This window comes from Saimiri boliviensis, chromosome 14 (genome assembly GCF_048565385.1).
Source record: "Saimiri boliviensis isolate mSaiBol1 chromosome 14, mSaiBol1.pri, whole genome shotgun sequence".
NCBI lineage: Eukaryota > Metazoa > Chordata > Mammalia > Primates > Cebidae > Saimiri > Saimiri boliviensis.
In genome coordinates this window covers 68,258,219-68,274,445 of record NC_133462.1, presented here as the reverse complement: position 1 = coordinate 68,274,445, position 16,227 = coordinate 68,258,219, and the positions used below count along the sequence as shown (strand labels likewise).

At 36.2% G+C, this 16,227-nt stretch overlaps 1 protein-coding gene across 16 annotated transcripts in view; it reads left to right on the top strand.

The window, feature by feature from the left end:
* Positions 1-16,227, top strand: part of ESRRG (estrogen related receptor gamma) — a 644,467-nt gene that overhangs the window by 578,536 nt on the left and 49,704 nt on the right. For all 16 annotated transcript variants that reach the window (XM_074385196.1, XM_010340941.3, XM_074385195.1 and 13 more), the window contains 2 exons: positions 381-491; positions 4,093-4,254. In XM_074385196.1, the coding sequence (XP_074241297.1) occupies positions 381-491; positions 4,093-4,254 (273 nt within the window). The remainder of the gene's footprint in view (positions 1-380; positions 492-4,092; positions 4,255-16,227) is intronic.

Below are 16,227 nucleotides of genomic sequence, written 5' to 3'. Positions count from 1 at the left end.
ACCCTACACATTGAGCTTTCGGGGCTGACTGATGAAGAGGATACAAAATACCAGTGTGTTTAATTTTAGAAACTGTACTACCACCAAATAGAGGCTTCTTAATCCACATGGAAATCAGCCTTTTCTTTGATGTGCAAATAGTGTCCTTGATGGCTTTGCCTAAAATGTCTTTCGGGTCTGTCATCTGCTGGCAGATTTGGTTTTCAACTTCTGGCAATTTTGATTTAGCCACCACTTATTTACATTATTCTAGTACCCCTGGTGTATTCTGCATTCTAGTGTTTGTCACCTCTGTGCCCTTGGGGGATACTGTCTATGCATTTGATTGGTCTCAAAGATAGCTACCTTAATAGTAAGCCGATGCCTGTCTTTGCTCACAGGGGTGCGTCTTGACAGAGTACGTGGAGGTCGGCAGAAGTACAAGCGCAGAATAGATGCGGAGAACAGCCCATACCTGAACCCTCAGCTGGTTCAGCCAGCCAAAAAGCCATGTAAGTACAGCAGATGTGTCTGGCTTCCCAGAACATGAAATCCTCCCAGTTGGCCCTATGTACATCAGCTTTGGCATGCCCATCCCTACTGACTCCAAGGAGACTTCTCTTTGTTGGAGAACAGTGGCTCTATTCCCAAGAATTGTCCGTGAGGAGCAACAGAAACTCAGCTAATTATCATGTTTTTTCTTTTAAAGATACCTGTGGTTTTCTCTCTCCAGCCTTCTTTTTACCTAGTCATTTTGTGGAAGCATAAGCATATTAATGCATAGCTTATACAGTGTGAATTTTACGTTTACTGGTTATCTTTATTTGCAGAGGTACATAAAATGGATCATACTGTGATCATTAGTTCATTGGAGCTGTTAGTTTCAGATTTCACAAGAAAGTGATTTTTGTAGTTTTCACTAACTAAATGAGTTTGACTGCTCAACCTCCCAATGAAAATACATTAGGGGCCTCATTAATTTGAAGCTATAGAAGGTTAACACACTAGCTAGCAATAGATTAAAACAGGAATGGGCACTACTAATAACAAGCATAGGTTGCTGGTTCCATCTGAGATGCCCTTATGGGCGGTATGAATTGCTTTTAAAGAGCTCATGGTTTTATGTGGCCAAGTTGCAATTTGAAAGGATGACTGGTACATTGCTAAAATGCAAGCCCCATTCTTTTTGTCATTAACTAAAAAGAGTTGGACTATAGATTGAGGCAATAACTGTATCCAATTTTCTAAAAATCAGTTAATAGTTGTAGTGCAATAGAGCTAGCATTTTCGGATCTTTATGAATAGGGTTCCTACTGGGCATGGAGGAGTGCTTTGGTGAAAACAGTTCTCACATTTAGCTCTCTTTGTCTAAGAAGACACAACCGGCACTCACCAGAGGAAAATGCATCTATAGCAGTTCTAGGAAAGACATGGGTAATTTTTGATCTGCCTTCAAAGGAAGAGGTGTCTACTTCTAATTCAGATTCTCCAGGAGGGGTCACTGCTGTGCATCATACATATGTGAGCATATGGGAATCTGTTAAATAAATAAAACAGACCCTGAACTGTAAATGAAAGGACATTTTAGCTATGTCAAAGGAAAAACAACCAGTTTTACATAAAATTAAAGCTTAAGTGAACATATGGCATAGTTTCCTTTTGCCTTTCCAAAAAACATTATGTTGATTATACCTTCAATTGTCCAATCTGGCATCTTCTCCTCAGCCTGCATAAGCTGTTTGGCATTCTGCAAATACAATCGAGGACTACATTAAGCAGATTTTGCACATTATAATAAAAAAAACTCTCTGATAATACAATAAAATGCAATAAACACTAATGCTTAATTTCATTAGCGGTTTCGTTTTCCTGAATTCACTAATATGCAGACTGCCCATTTCTCATTTATTTTATACAAATGTTGACTGAAACCATTGATAATTTCCTCTACTGAAAGAAATATGAGTGCCACTCCATTTGTAAGTTGAAAGGATAGAGAAACATCTATAGTTTTCTTCGTAAACCTGAGAAATTGGGAAGTGGCTTGTCAAGTACCTCTAAGAAGATTACAGCAATTTCAGTGAGCTCCATTTGTCTGAGATAAAAAGGACTCCTAATAAATCATTACTCATTATCTAAAGGCCTCTGTGTTAATTTTCCTTAGTCCATCCAATTAGTGTGTTTTTGTAACAAACATTTATAAAACTTAATTTTCAGATCCTGTCAGATAAGTGTCAAGAGACTGTGCTTGGGCTTTTCTGAGAAAGTGGCTGGGGAGATTTCTGGACCCTGACTGATTGTGTACTACAAAGGCCCAAGAATGAAAATTGGGTTCTATTGATTCTAATTAGGGAAACATTAAATAAGATTTACCTAGAAACAGTGCTGCCGGCCATTCCATTTTCTGAATGATGGGAATTTCTAAACTTCAGCCAGATTTCTCTGACCCCTCATGTCAAGTATCCATTGACTCAGATAAAGCCAGTGCTATGCTCCCTGTACTAAAAAAACTGGAATCATGATTACCTTTGGATAGTTTTTCTGCTCTTTACTATTGTATTTGCTTCTAATCCTGAGAATCTAGTGGTTGCTGACAGGTTTTGTTGCATTGTCAGAGCAATGAAAGTTGAAACTTTTCCAAGCATAACTAAAAATACAGGGTGTTGTTTCTGTAGCATATTTACAAGAATGCCATTTTCTGTAGATCCTGCAAACTGAAAATTAATCTCTATTTAATTCTTAATTCTTTTCTAGAAAACAGTATTGGGGAATATTTCCTCCCAAATCTGCCTTCTCCATTTGATGATGATTGAATATTATGTGTTGTCTATTTGAAATCAGTATAATTAATATGGGAGACATATTTGGAAATTTTTAAATGTTATGTTAGAAAAAGTGCTAACGATAGCTTGGACAAGTCTCATTCTTTCATGAAAGGAGATAAAAAGAATGCTATGTTTAATTTTAAGTTATGTGAAGTCTTTTATATTGGGTTAAAAAGTTAAAAACTTATAGCAAAAGGCAAAGAGTCTGGTAAACACATTGGGAACTTTGGCTGTGTTCACAAGAATCTCATTTGAAGTTCTGGTTTCTACAGTGATAGTACATAGAACATTTAAATATATGGGCTTATTCTTACCCATTTGTATCTCCTCACTTAGAAGAAAGTATAAAGTCTTAAGCTACATGTAGAAATTGAAAATAGGGCCAACAAGAAAAATCATTCTGTTAGCAAGGCTTTACAGCCCCTTCCATAAACTCTCACATGCCCCTGAGCAATAAAACACATTTGATGTGATGCTCTCCGTTTGTCTCTAGTGTTTATTTTGTGAAGGATTTTTAAAGTATATATCACAAATTTCAGACAGATAAATCTGAACCAGAGAATGAACTAAGGACAACAGATGAAAATAGAGGATTAAAAAATTTGACACACAGAAGAGAAAATGACTGTAACATTTAAGTAGGAGTATTTTTATGGAAACATATTAGCTGTATTTGGAAGGTTGGCTAGATGTGTGGGGAGTGGGAGAAAGACGAAATTCCTATTTAATGCATCGCACGGAGATAGAGTTATATAGTCAGTAATTCACCAAGGCAGAAGGGCTGTGACCTTTGCTCTTCTTTAAAGGAATTAAGACAATTAATGACTTTCATGCCCATTATGACTATGGGCATTAGTAGTTCTTTGCCTCCTGCATTATGGTCTATATTTCAATGGTGTACTGGGGGTTTTATTGTAAGCTGTTTATACCATTTAATCTACTTCCCCAAATCCTACTTAAAAATCAAAGCACAAACTCAGAAAGCATCTAACTTCTCTTATCTGTTTGCTATAAAAATTTTCACTACAGGACAGATGCTTCATTCCAGCAAAAGCAGGTAGAGCAAAGAAAAAAAAAATGACTACATTCTATCATGACTGCAGTGGCTTATGTCTGGCTATGAGTTTTCCTGAACACTGTTTAATATATACATCTCAGCCATAATTGGAATATTTAAGGTTTATTATAGGCAATTTGGATTGTTTTTCAAAACACAAAATACTCTAGGGTTTATAAAAGAGGGATGATACTGCTAGTGATCTTGTAGTGCTCTGGTCTGATCCTACAGATAACAAGATTGTCTCACATTTGTTGGTGGCTGAACCGGAGAAGATCTATGCCATGCCTGACCCGACTGTCCCCGACAGTGACATTAAAGCCCTCACTACACTGTGTGACTTGGCGGACCGCGAGTTGGTGGTTATCATTGGATGGGCGAAGCATATTCCAGGTACATTTTCTAAAAAGAAAAAGAAAAGTTTGCAATTAATTCCCTAGGTTATGTATATAGATTTGGGCAAATTCAAATTTTTCTCATTTGGACTTAAAAAAAATCTTAATTTTTAATCATAATTTAGAGCTTTGCATATCCTAATAGAATCCTTAAACTTTATCTTAGTTCTATTGGTACCACCTTGAGTTCGGGTTAGTTTTTGATATCTACCGGTACTACTGCCAGTGTAAGTTAACGAGATGATAAATTAAAAAAAAATTCTTTATCCTTTGTTAACATTCTTACCTTTTTCCTAGAAAATACTTTTCCTTTTCACTTTAAAAAGTGTTTCTGTCAGAGGTAGTCTAATGTACTATTTTCTCAACGAGGAATCACTAGTTTTGCTCATAGTGGCTAGTTATATTCAATTTCTAGTCATAGTCACAAGCTTTGCTTCAGTTTACTATTAGATATTTATCTTAACTGTACAGATAAATTGTGAAAATAAATATTAAATGCACATGGTAACTTTTCCTATGTGGTAAAGTTAGCATTTAAAAATATTTCTCTTCTTTTTTTTCTTGACTCATGTTGTAATATGAATAAATATATATATGCTAATAAGTTTTTAGAATCTAAGTATTCTACTTGAATTTTTTTTTGTTTGGTCTTTAATTTTCAAATAGTTTATAAACAAATTTTTGAATGATGAGCAATGTTTTTCTGGTACAGTTAACTTATTTCTGTCTCCTTAAACTAGTTTGTCTTTATGCTTTGAATGCTACAGTAATTTCTTTAATCAAATTGATGGAAGTCCCTTTCCCAGCCCACACTGAAACCAATTTATTGGTCATGATACGCCAGCTATGTTGCTAACAGTCGTAACGAACTGTCAGGCGATACCGCAGTGAAGCTAATTTGAAGTCATTAGGTGTGCAGCGTTCAGGCGACAATTTGTTACAGTGGTTAGGAACACAGCTGACATTTCTGAATGGCTTTGTTCGTTGCAGTTCTAGATGAGGCCAAGCAAATTGTAAACTAATTTAAACATCACTCTGTATTATACCAGCTACTTTGTCTTACACTGTTTGCTAATAAAAACCCCCAAATTAAGTCAAAACTACTTAAATAGGTGAGCTTGTATATTCTTTAGAAGACACCTACCCAAGGATTACTACATCTAAAGGAAGAATAAGAATTTGATCATGTGGATATTTGATATTGCAGTTGAATTATAATCACATCTATATGACTTTTAGAAAAATAAAAAGGATTTATTACAAGATATAAAACAATGGTTGACTATGGCAGTGGGAACAGCCAGAATGTGCTTCAACAGTATATGAAAACGTATCTGTAAGGAAAGTGTTAGTGAAGGGTTTGAGAGACCAAAGAAACAAGACTAATGTTTGTTGAAGTGTCCATACTTTTTTAGATAATTGATATACATCATTTATGTTAATATATTATTATATAATATTAAATATCATTATTTTCACCCAGGGTTTCTCAGCCTTGGCACTATTGATATTTGGGACAAGATAATTCTTTGTCATGAGGGGCTGCCCTGCTCATTATAGGAGGTTTAGCGGCACCCATGGCCTCTACCCACTAGATGCCAGTAGCACCCCTGAATTGTGAGAAACAAAAATGTCTTCATACACTGCCAAATGTCCTCCAGGACGTGACGCGCACCAGCCTGACCCTCCTCCCCCAAATTGAAAGCCATCGTTCTAACCCAGGAGTCAGGTATTATTATTTTCGATACAAAGATAGGGAGATTTGAGGCAGAGAGAGGTAAAAACAGCAGCACAAGTTCACAGATGTATCCAGTACCTTCGGCATGGCCTCCTGGAGGAGAATCAAGATATTTCAGTCCCTTGTTGATGGCATTTAACTATTTCAAAATGATAATGATGATAGTATTGTTATCAACAACAGCATGAAAAGCTATGTCACTGTGGTTCCACACTACCCATTATTTCAGAGCCTTCTGCTCAAGTTCTCCCTGATCTGTAAAGCCAATACTTTGATATCAGTTTGATCAAGCATAATAAAGATCAATAAAAGTCAACAATTTCTTTTGAACTTTCTAGTAAGGAAAGTCAGTGATAAATTTGTAGGTCCGACTGTGCATCCAAGTAGAAATGTCAGCTTACAAAGGGACTTGTCGCAGTAAAGGGGCTCCAGTGACTTTAGTAAAGATAGCAACTTTAAATAGCTATGAGTAACACCATTTCCAGTGGTGGAAACAATTACTATACGATTATGGGTTCGGTCTTAAGCTGAGGCTTAGAATTGGTGGGGACTGACGTTATTCTCTCTCTATAGCAAATGCCAGAAGAGTTCACTGTGGAGTGATGATTCACAGCTCTGATTTTCATGATACCCTGAGGGTGTTTTAAATGATTGCGAGGAATATCTTGGCTTTTCAGAAAGAGATTAGCAAAACAAGAGTTAATAGAAATAAAAAAAAAAATTAACAATACCTATGCCATACAGTGCTTGAGGTAGAAGGAGAGGGTGTTCCGGTATCAAAGTGCACCACTGCCTTCCCTTGGGTTCGGGAGGTTGGTCGTTAGAGGACCACACAGCCATGTGGACTGAGAGGCAGGGAGGTAAAGGCATGGAGAAAGTAAAGATTAAAGTCACATTTCGGCCTCGATAAAAGTGAAATCGTGTTCTTGATAACATGAGCCAGTCCTGATAACTGGGGTCATAGCCAGAATTAAAGCCAAATCAGAACTGAAATGCCATCGGTTTCGGTCTTAACTTTAAAACTCTTTGTTTTTGTAAAGCTTATGTTAAAGTGAAGTCATTTTTTTAATACACTAAAATTCAAGCCCCTGTTATCTTTATGCTCTTCTCAGTTTCTATAATTATACCCATATATATATATATTTAAAAGTTTAGCATCTAAAATGAGTAGCTTTTCTGTGCTGCTTCTAATGTACTTTTATACACTTTCTTTTGCTACATAAAAAAGTGACGAATACAACAAAAGAAAATATTGAAAATACATATGGAAGGGGTTTTATCAGTAAATAGAATTAGTTGACTTACATTAATAAATCATATAAATGGGAAAGTGTGTTGTTATGAAACATGACCATACTTTATCTAAAGAAGAGAAAAGATCACAAGGGCTTTAGAAAATGCTTGACTTTAGTTGGAGGAGCATAAGGGCACAAGAACAGATGATGGTGCCCTAATAGCCCTTTTTAAGAATGACAGGGCCCAGCCATTAGCATCCTTTTATATCCTTGGAAATTGCTCATGCCTCGCTTTTCTGGTTCCTATCTGCCTGACTCTTTTTTATTTCTCTTTCAATTTCGTCCGCGCTCGGATAAGCGCATGCTAACACAATATGATTGAGCTGTAAAATGGAACGCTGTCGCCTCTAATCTCTTTTATGTAGATACGGAGGTACTGCACACTCCACTTCATTCTCTCTCCATTGTTGGCCTTTTTTAGAATGGGTTGCCAAGTAATGGAGGCTCCGTCAAATATTGGAGCTAGGTTTCACAGGGTGTGATAAGACGATTATCAGCCCAACATTCAGATCTGTTATTGTTCTTTTTGGTTGATTAAAATATTATTATGTACTATAACTTTGTTGGCAAAATGCAGAATGTGCTTAGTCAGATGATGCTTTAAAAAGCATAACCCGTATTAGCTGACCTATATAAGTGGCTTAAATACATGTATGTATCTTGCCGGACAACTTAGTTTAAAAGAACAAACTGGTATTTTAACAATTAAATGAATGAATGCATTTTAGAAAAAATTGTCCTTGTTTAATATGGCACATTTTCAGGTCTGCTTATTTTTAACATGACCAATTAAATAATTACCTACTGAAGAAGGGAGGACTTTGCTCTGTTGCATTTTTCAAATGATACCTATTGTAATGATATCAAATGGAGAACTATAATTTTTCTTCATATTAACTGGAGGCAGGAGATATTAAGCTCTAAAAAAATTACAGGAAGAAGATGATATAACAAAATGGTCTAAGTATATGTATTCATATAAGAAGCAAAAATCTATATCACATAAACCAATATTTATTATTTGCCCTGAAACATTTTTTAAATAAAAAGTTTAGGAGAACATATCAAAAATCACTTATTGGCTTCACTTTTTATAGTTTTCTCAGAAGCATTTAGACTTTTCTAGCAATTACAGGAATCTGTAAAGGACATGGGTAAACTGTTTCTATGTTTAGGGTATAAGCTTCCAAAAAGAATGTGTAAATATTTACTGTTAAAGATACTGCTTAAAGATATACTATTGTTCTAATAAATTTTAGACCATTTTTTAAGATTATATTATCCACCAACCAAAATTATGGAGATTTCATTTTTAAAATACTCATTACTGGATATTGATGGGTAAAATAGTTATCTTAAAATGGTAGCACCATTAAGTGATTAGGATACATGCAAAAGCACAATAAAATATGGCAGAAATAATTTAAGGTTATGTTTCCATTTATAATGTAAACTGTTTCTGTGTGTATATGTGTGTGATTAAAGTTTGATGTGCAGGAAACAGGACATGGTTCACTAAGGGTGAGTTATACCATATGATAGTAACACCTTATACTCTGTTTTGGATCTGTATCATTGGCACTTGAGAAATGTATATTGATTAGTTGACTAAAAATAGGCATAACACAAAACTCTCAATTGACTCTGAGTTTCCACCCTCTACTCCATGCCATAACTCAATTCACATAGACTTAGAATATTTCAACTTTGCTATGAATGAAGTAAAGTACTTGCAGCCTCTTTTTTCAGGATTAACTTTTCTTTTGCCTATGTAACCTACTGATTTTAGAGCTGTGAGGTAGTTAAGTCTTTTAGTTAAGTGGAAGAAAGTTAAATATAAGACCCAAAACCTTGGCACTTAATAAGACTGTTTAAATTGCAAGAATATTCAATTGTGGGCTAGGCACAGTGGCTCACACCTGCAATCCCAGCACTTTGGGAGGCCAAGGTGGGCGGCTCACCTGAGGTCAGGAGTTCGAGACCTGGCCAATATGGAAAAACTCTGTCTCTACTAAAAGCACAAAAATTAGCTGGTCATGGTGGCAGGCACCCATAATCCCAGCTACTCAGGAGGCTGAGGCAGGAGAATCACGTGAAACCGGGAGGTAGAGGTTGCAGCAAGCCAAGATCACGCCACTGCACTCCAGCCTGGGTGACAAGAGTGAGACTCCATCTCAAAAAAAAAAAAAAAAAAAAAAAAAAAAGAATATTATGAAATAGTTATAGGTTGTCTTTAATGTACCTGGCACTTATATACCTGTAATTGTGATTAATAAGGGTCCAATGATTCTGAAAGTAAAATCAGAAAACCTGAGCTATAGTTGATCAATTTTTTGTAAGTTACTTAATTGCTCTCAGTATCAGTTAAGATAGAAATCAAATGAGAAAAAAATTCACATGCAAATTATTTATACGTATAAATAATTTTCAAATTCCAAAACATGACCAAAATGTGCAGCAGTCAGTGTTCATTTTTTTTTCACTGCACAGATTGTCATTGCAATTAAAACCAACTGATCTAAAAAGTTCATATTCATAAAAGCAATTTATAAAAATTCAGAACAAACTTCAATTTTAATAGAGAGGAGAAGAAAGCTTATTTAACCAAGCAAATCACTGTGTGGCTATTGTTGTAATTTTATTCTAGCTGGGCAAGACCATTAGCTTCTAAACAATTTAGTCCAGCCTCTTTGGTCCAGCCTCAAATAACTGAAAGTTTACCAGTTTAATAGTTTCTGAAGTCACAACTGTGGCATAGAAACAGGAACCAGTAAGTTGAGAAACAAGTTTTGAAAAAAATAATCTGAAGTATTACTCAGGGACTCCATTTTTTACAGCAACCCTTGCTGGAAACAAAAAAGTAGACTAACAGAAGTAGCTAGGTTTCCTAGGCAGAGAGCTAGTTCAAGAGACAAGCTAAAGCTGTGAAAAATTCTCAGAGAGGCCTGTGTTCCCCGCTCGTGCCATTGTTTCTGACCTAATATACAATTCTGTCGTCATACTGAATATCCTGTGCTCACGTGACCTCCATTCTAGCATTGCTTCTGCTTGTTGCCAGGACTCCCCAAAATACATTTGCCATCAATACATAGCCATGCTCTTGTATACCTGTGATCAAAGTGAAATCATCATTTCGTTGTAATCACCGAATGCAATTTAAGTATTTGAGCATCTGCTGTATCTCTAACACTACACTTTGTAGGATAGGAAACTTAAAAGTTGTACATGACATGATACCTACCCTGAATTATGGATATATATCTGCATAAATACATATACATGTTTGTGCATATATTTGTGATAATCTACTTGGTTTGCAACTTTATTAGTTTCAGATCTGAATTTATTCAGCTTTATTTTTTCAAGCTTTAAATACAAAAATAACAAACATCTCCATAGTTATTCATTGTTTACAAAAAGACCCTTACAAACTTTTATGCGATGTTCACAGTTCTGTAGGTAAGTTTTAATCTTATTAGTCCCACTTTATAGATGAGCAAACCCGAGAGTCAGGAACCTTGATATACACCATTGATAAATGACACGCAGACGCATCGTGTATTTCACTTAATGTGTTTTGGTTTTGGTTTTGGTTTGGTTTGGTTTGTTACCAGTGGCTTCCTTATATCTTTCCATTCCTTGTCTAATTTTCTCTTGTTCATTGTCATTTGTTCCAGATTACCCACCTCCATTTTATAACAAGGCAAATATAACATATTTGCCCTATCATTAAATCTTATCTATACATTAAAAAACAGAAAGATTAAAGGGAAGGAGAGTGAATTTAAAAAAGAAATGTGTGACCGTCTTTAAATCAATAAAAATCAAGATGTTTGGACAAGAGTATATTCGAAACATTCCAGATTGCAAATTTTACCAAAACAAGTAAATCACTAGCTGCTCATGTGAAGAGTTGGCAAAGTCCTTAAATGATTGGTTGCTAAGATTAGATGCTCTCTCTGTCTGTCTTCAGATCACTGAACATTGAATCTGATTGAAAGTTATAGGTAAATTGGAGCAGAAGTGAGTAGTTGTGCAAGACTTTTCAACCATATAAAAATGTTAGCTCTACCATTTAACAGTTACTTCTTAGTTTCTTCCTAGTTTCTTCCTCCCTCCTCACCTTCCTTTCCTTCCTTCCATGCATAAGCATTTAATGAGCTTTAGGTCTGGCCCTGTGCACTAAGGATACAGCACAGGTTCTGCTTTTAAGATCTTCACAGTGTGGTGGGTAATTCAGAGAGATCATTTGACAAGTATAATTGAATGATGAGGGCCATGATAAGTCCTCTCCTACAGAGTCACATGGAAACTGAGAAGGAGGAGCATGAGAAGAAGATGTGACTTGAGGCTGGAGACATCTGCAAGGACCCGTCCTGGAAAACCTTGAATTTCATGCTAAGGAAAACAGATTTTATTCCAAAGGCAGTGATGTGTTATTGGAAGTTTTAACTGATCATGACCTGATTTGAACTGCATTTTGTAAAGATTAAAATTGGAACTTTTGAGTCATCTTACACAGAGAAAGATTACCCAATACATTTGAAAACAATTCCTGAGTGTTAAGGATTTCTATATGTACTATGTCTTAAAATATGTTATCATTTTAAGACAAGTCCATGGTAATTGCTAAGCTCTTTTAAATGATAAAGTGACAGGAAGAGCTCAATCATTCCGTTCACTATGTATTATAATCTTTTAGAAGCCTGAAATTTCCTGAAACTTACCTGAGGATTATCAAAATTTTGGCATCCTATAGACCTGGCCCAGGATCATATCTTTTATTTTCCTGGTGCTTTTTGTTTTTGTTAATGGATCTATTACCTCTGACTTTTTAGTTATTCTTAAGCTATTTGATAAGTTAAAAAGAGAAAGCCTTATGGGTCTTGTAAGAAAAGTGTTAGATAAAAGCTGGCATAATTAGTATAATTCATATATGCTTAAATGCTTGATTAAAATAGCTTTTCCACCTCTAAAAGAAAAGTTGGGGGATGAGTGCAGAACACGATGCACAGAATGTTTTGTTTTCCCCTTTGCTCCTTTTTGACCCTCCCTCCAACCCTAATCCCACTTCCCTTCAGTGGGCCGGTTGCACTTTTTCCCCTGCGTTCCCCTTTATCTGCCTCAGCCAATCTCCAAATGAATGCGTGTCTATCCTGGCCTTGGCTTTGACACTCTGGATATATTGATTAATAGTTGCCCTAAGCTCCTTTTAGCAAATCAAATTTTCACTTTTAGCAAGGATTTCACCTCTGATTTATTCAGCAAAGTGAAATGCACTAAATTGACTTTGACATTCAGGGAAAATGGCTGAAAAACAAAGAGCAGAGGAAAGAGATATAAATTGTGTGGCAGCTGGAGATACCGGGCATCCGAGAAGGAGTTTTCGATAGAATACAGTGGTTTAAAAGCACTTTTTAAACAGGCAGAAAAGTGATTTCTTAACATTATTTTAACTATTCAGTTTTCTTTTTAAAAGGGGGCACCTGTATTACTTAGCTGAACTTAGAATTTCCGAGATGATGCACTGTATTTTGTGTGTATAATAACCAGATAATCTAGCTTTGTACCTATCAAAATCAGTTCTTGAAAACTGGAAAGTAACCTAATTACTTTGGAAGAGAAATATTCAAGTCCATTTAAACACAAAATAGAATTGTTACCTTGGAAGTGCTAGTGATTTATAGTAAAGTGTGTATGTGTTTTAAAGGATAGAGCTTTTTCCACTAGAAGGAGAATTTGAAATAATTTTGGATCACAAGTCTCAGTAGAGAAAAGCCATGTACCTTTGCTCATCTGTATGCTTTTTTTCCCCCAAGAATATCAACCTTGGCTGTGTTCTTTTATGTGAGTGAGTCAGCCTACCTCCTTGTTAGACCAAGGTTCAGTGAATAAGTAACCACCAGGTTCAAGAAACAAAGTGTGGTTTTGATGTGTAAAAGGCAATGGTGCTGGTGTGGATAAAGAAAAGAGAAAGGGAGTTGAACTGAACTCAATATGGACACTTGGGGAGGAATTAAAGGTGTGAGGAATATCAGGGAATATTTTTGATATTGAGATCTAATAGACTGTTGCATCACCTCTGTTGAGGGAATCAGGGCAGTGAAGGCGAAAGCTACAGCAAAGTCCTTTGCTGTTCATTTCCCTCTTTCTTGTCGATGATGGATGAATTTTCCTTATTACTCACAGTAAGAGTCCACATAGATATCTTAGTCAAAGGGCTACTCTCTCTTTAACTATACATTTTTATTATTCTCTTTACTTTTCAGCAACTCTAACAGGAAAGTTGTACTAACTGACATCAAAAGTGACCCCAACTATCCATGTTATGACATTTTACAAGTTAGGTGTTTTTTTTTTGTTTGTTTTTTGTTTTTTGTTTTTTTTTTAATGAGATGGGGTCTTGCTCTGTCACTCAGGCTGGAATGCAGTGGCATGATCATAGCTCAGTGCAACCTGGAATTCCCGGGCTCTAACAAACCTCCATCCTCAGCCTCCTAAGTAGCTGAGATTACAGGCACAAGCTACTGCACTCAGCTCAAATGAGATATCTTTGTATTACTGGGATACAGTCACTCTTGTCACCCAGACTGAGTGTAGTGGCATGATCTTGGCTCACTGCAACCTCTACCTCCTGGGTTCAAGCGATTCTTCTGCCTCCAAGTAGCTGGGAGTACAGGTGCATGCCACCATGCCTGGCTAATTTTTGTATTTTTAGTCGAGGAGGGGTTTCACCATGTTGGCCAGGCTGGCCTCGAACTCCTGACCTCAGATGATCCACCTGCCTCAGCCTCACAAAGTGCTGGGATTACAGGCTGAACTACTGCGCCCAGCCTCAAATGAGATATCTAAACACTGTACCAGGTGTGTCCATAGCCCTAGACTCTTACAGGCATATTATTTCACTAAAATCAGGCTGCTTCCTCCCCAATTCAGCCATCATAAATGACCTCAATTAGAAGAATTCAATTAGAAGAACCAATTTAACCTGCCAAAATCACTCTCATTGGCAACTGTATAAACAGTTTATGTTGTATGTTAAATGGTTGTAACACCTCCATTTGTTTATACATACTTTGCTATGACTCTTAAGAAAACTTTTATTCCCCAGGAAAAAAACACACTTTTTAAAATTTCTATTTCTGGAGTAGTCCACAATTTTTTCATATTAATTTTTACCAGGCTTTTTTTTCCTATTGTAAGTGTCAGGAATGATATACATAGTACATAAATTCAAGGTAGGAGTTTTATTTTAGCTTTTTATGTACTCTCGGATCTCTTATGGTGCAGTTAAATGTTGTTTTCGTATGAATTTAAAAGCACTAGTGCATTGTACTTTGGAAAGGAGAGAAATATAATGAATAAACCCAATCCATGATAATTCTGAGAGCAATAGTCAATTCAATTTGTTAATCCTAAAACTCTACTAGTCTCCATTAATAGCATAACTGTGCTTCCAATGAGGAAATTACATTTTCATTGCCAGAATGGGCATTATTCTGGCAACCACAAGTTGTTAATATTAGAAAATCAAGAAGGAGAAAGGACCAATTTCTTCAACTGGATTTAGCTTAAGCAAGTTGAAAACTGAATGCCCAGGTCAGCAACACACCTACCCAGTTTCTGAGAATCATCTGAGCCCAATTAAATACCGTAACACTAGGGGTGTCTCCAAAGAGCAGCCACCGCCTCTCTGTATGAGGGAGGCTTCACACCTGCTTAACCTACATTAGGAAAGGATTAATTACCTGAAGTGCTGGGCCTCCTCCACCAGTCAGCACGTTTGTGCCAGGGCACATGGTGGCCTGGGCTGCAGAGGGAGAGAGGGAGAAGGAGCAGCTGTGAGTTCCTGGAGAAACTAACTCCTCCTGACATGGTCAGCATTTTAGGAAAAAAAAAAAAAAGTCAAGCTGCTTTTCTTCTTGTTATTTGTCTGTGTCATGGCAAAGCCCAGTGGCAGGGTGTCCTCAGCACAGATTCGTATACCTAAAAGAGGAATGCGTTCTCAGAGGTTCAACTACCATGTTTTTTAGATTCATCTGTTTTGAAGAAACCTGGAATAATTACTGCAGATTTTTCAGCTTTGTTTCCATGAATTGCTGTTATTCTAAAAGAGAAGATTTTCTAATAGATGTTTCCAAACTTATTGTTTATTTAAAAGTGTGTCTAGAGGAAGCTTTGCAATGCCCCTTTATGATATATGGAATAAAGCAAAGCGAGATCCCCTTCCAAAAAAGTCAATTCTGAGATGATAGAGCCAGAATGACTTTTAGAGATCATTTGCTAGAACTTTGTATTTTAGGAGGAGGCACCATATTGTAGTTGGCAATGTAATGTCTTTGTAGTTAGAGACGCTCGTTCAAATCTTGGTATTGCCACATCCCAGGAACTCAGTTTGAGTTATATAACTTATATATTGGCTCTTATACATATGTTATATATAACATATATATAACTTATATATATAAGTTAAGGTTAGCAATACCTACTGTATGGATTGCTAAAATAAGCCAATGAGTTAACATAGGCAAAAGTGCTCGATCTAGTCTTTGACATACAATTTCAAGTGTTCCACAATGTTAAATGCCTTTACTTGCACATTCACTTATGGATAAAGATGCTTAAGATCAAGAAAGTAGAATGATCTGCATGAGGTCACAAGCTAGTGAGACAGGGAGGGCTGAGACTAAAACTCAGGTCTATTAACTCTCAGTTGTGCACTGTTGATATTTACCCTTATCACTAACAGTTTTTTCAGAAAAGAGTATACTATACCTGCTTATGCATTAGTATCAGATATTTAAAAATTATCTTCTTAACTTTTTTCTATATTATATCACATTATATATATGTGTGTGTATTTGTATGGATAATAGACTATATTTCTTGAAGATAGATGGATAGCAGTGAATGCGTTATAGGAAAGTTATATTGGTAC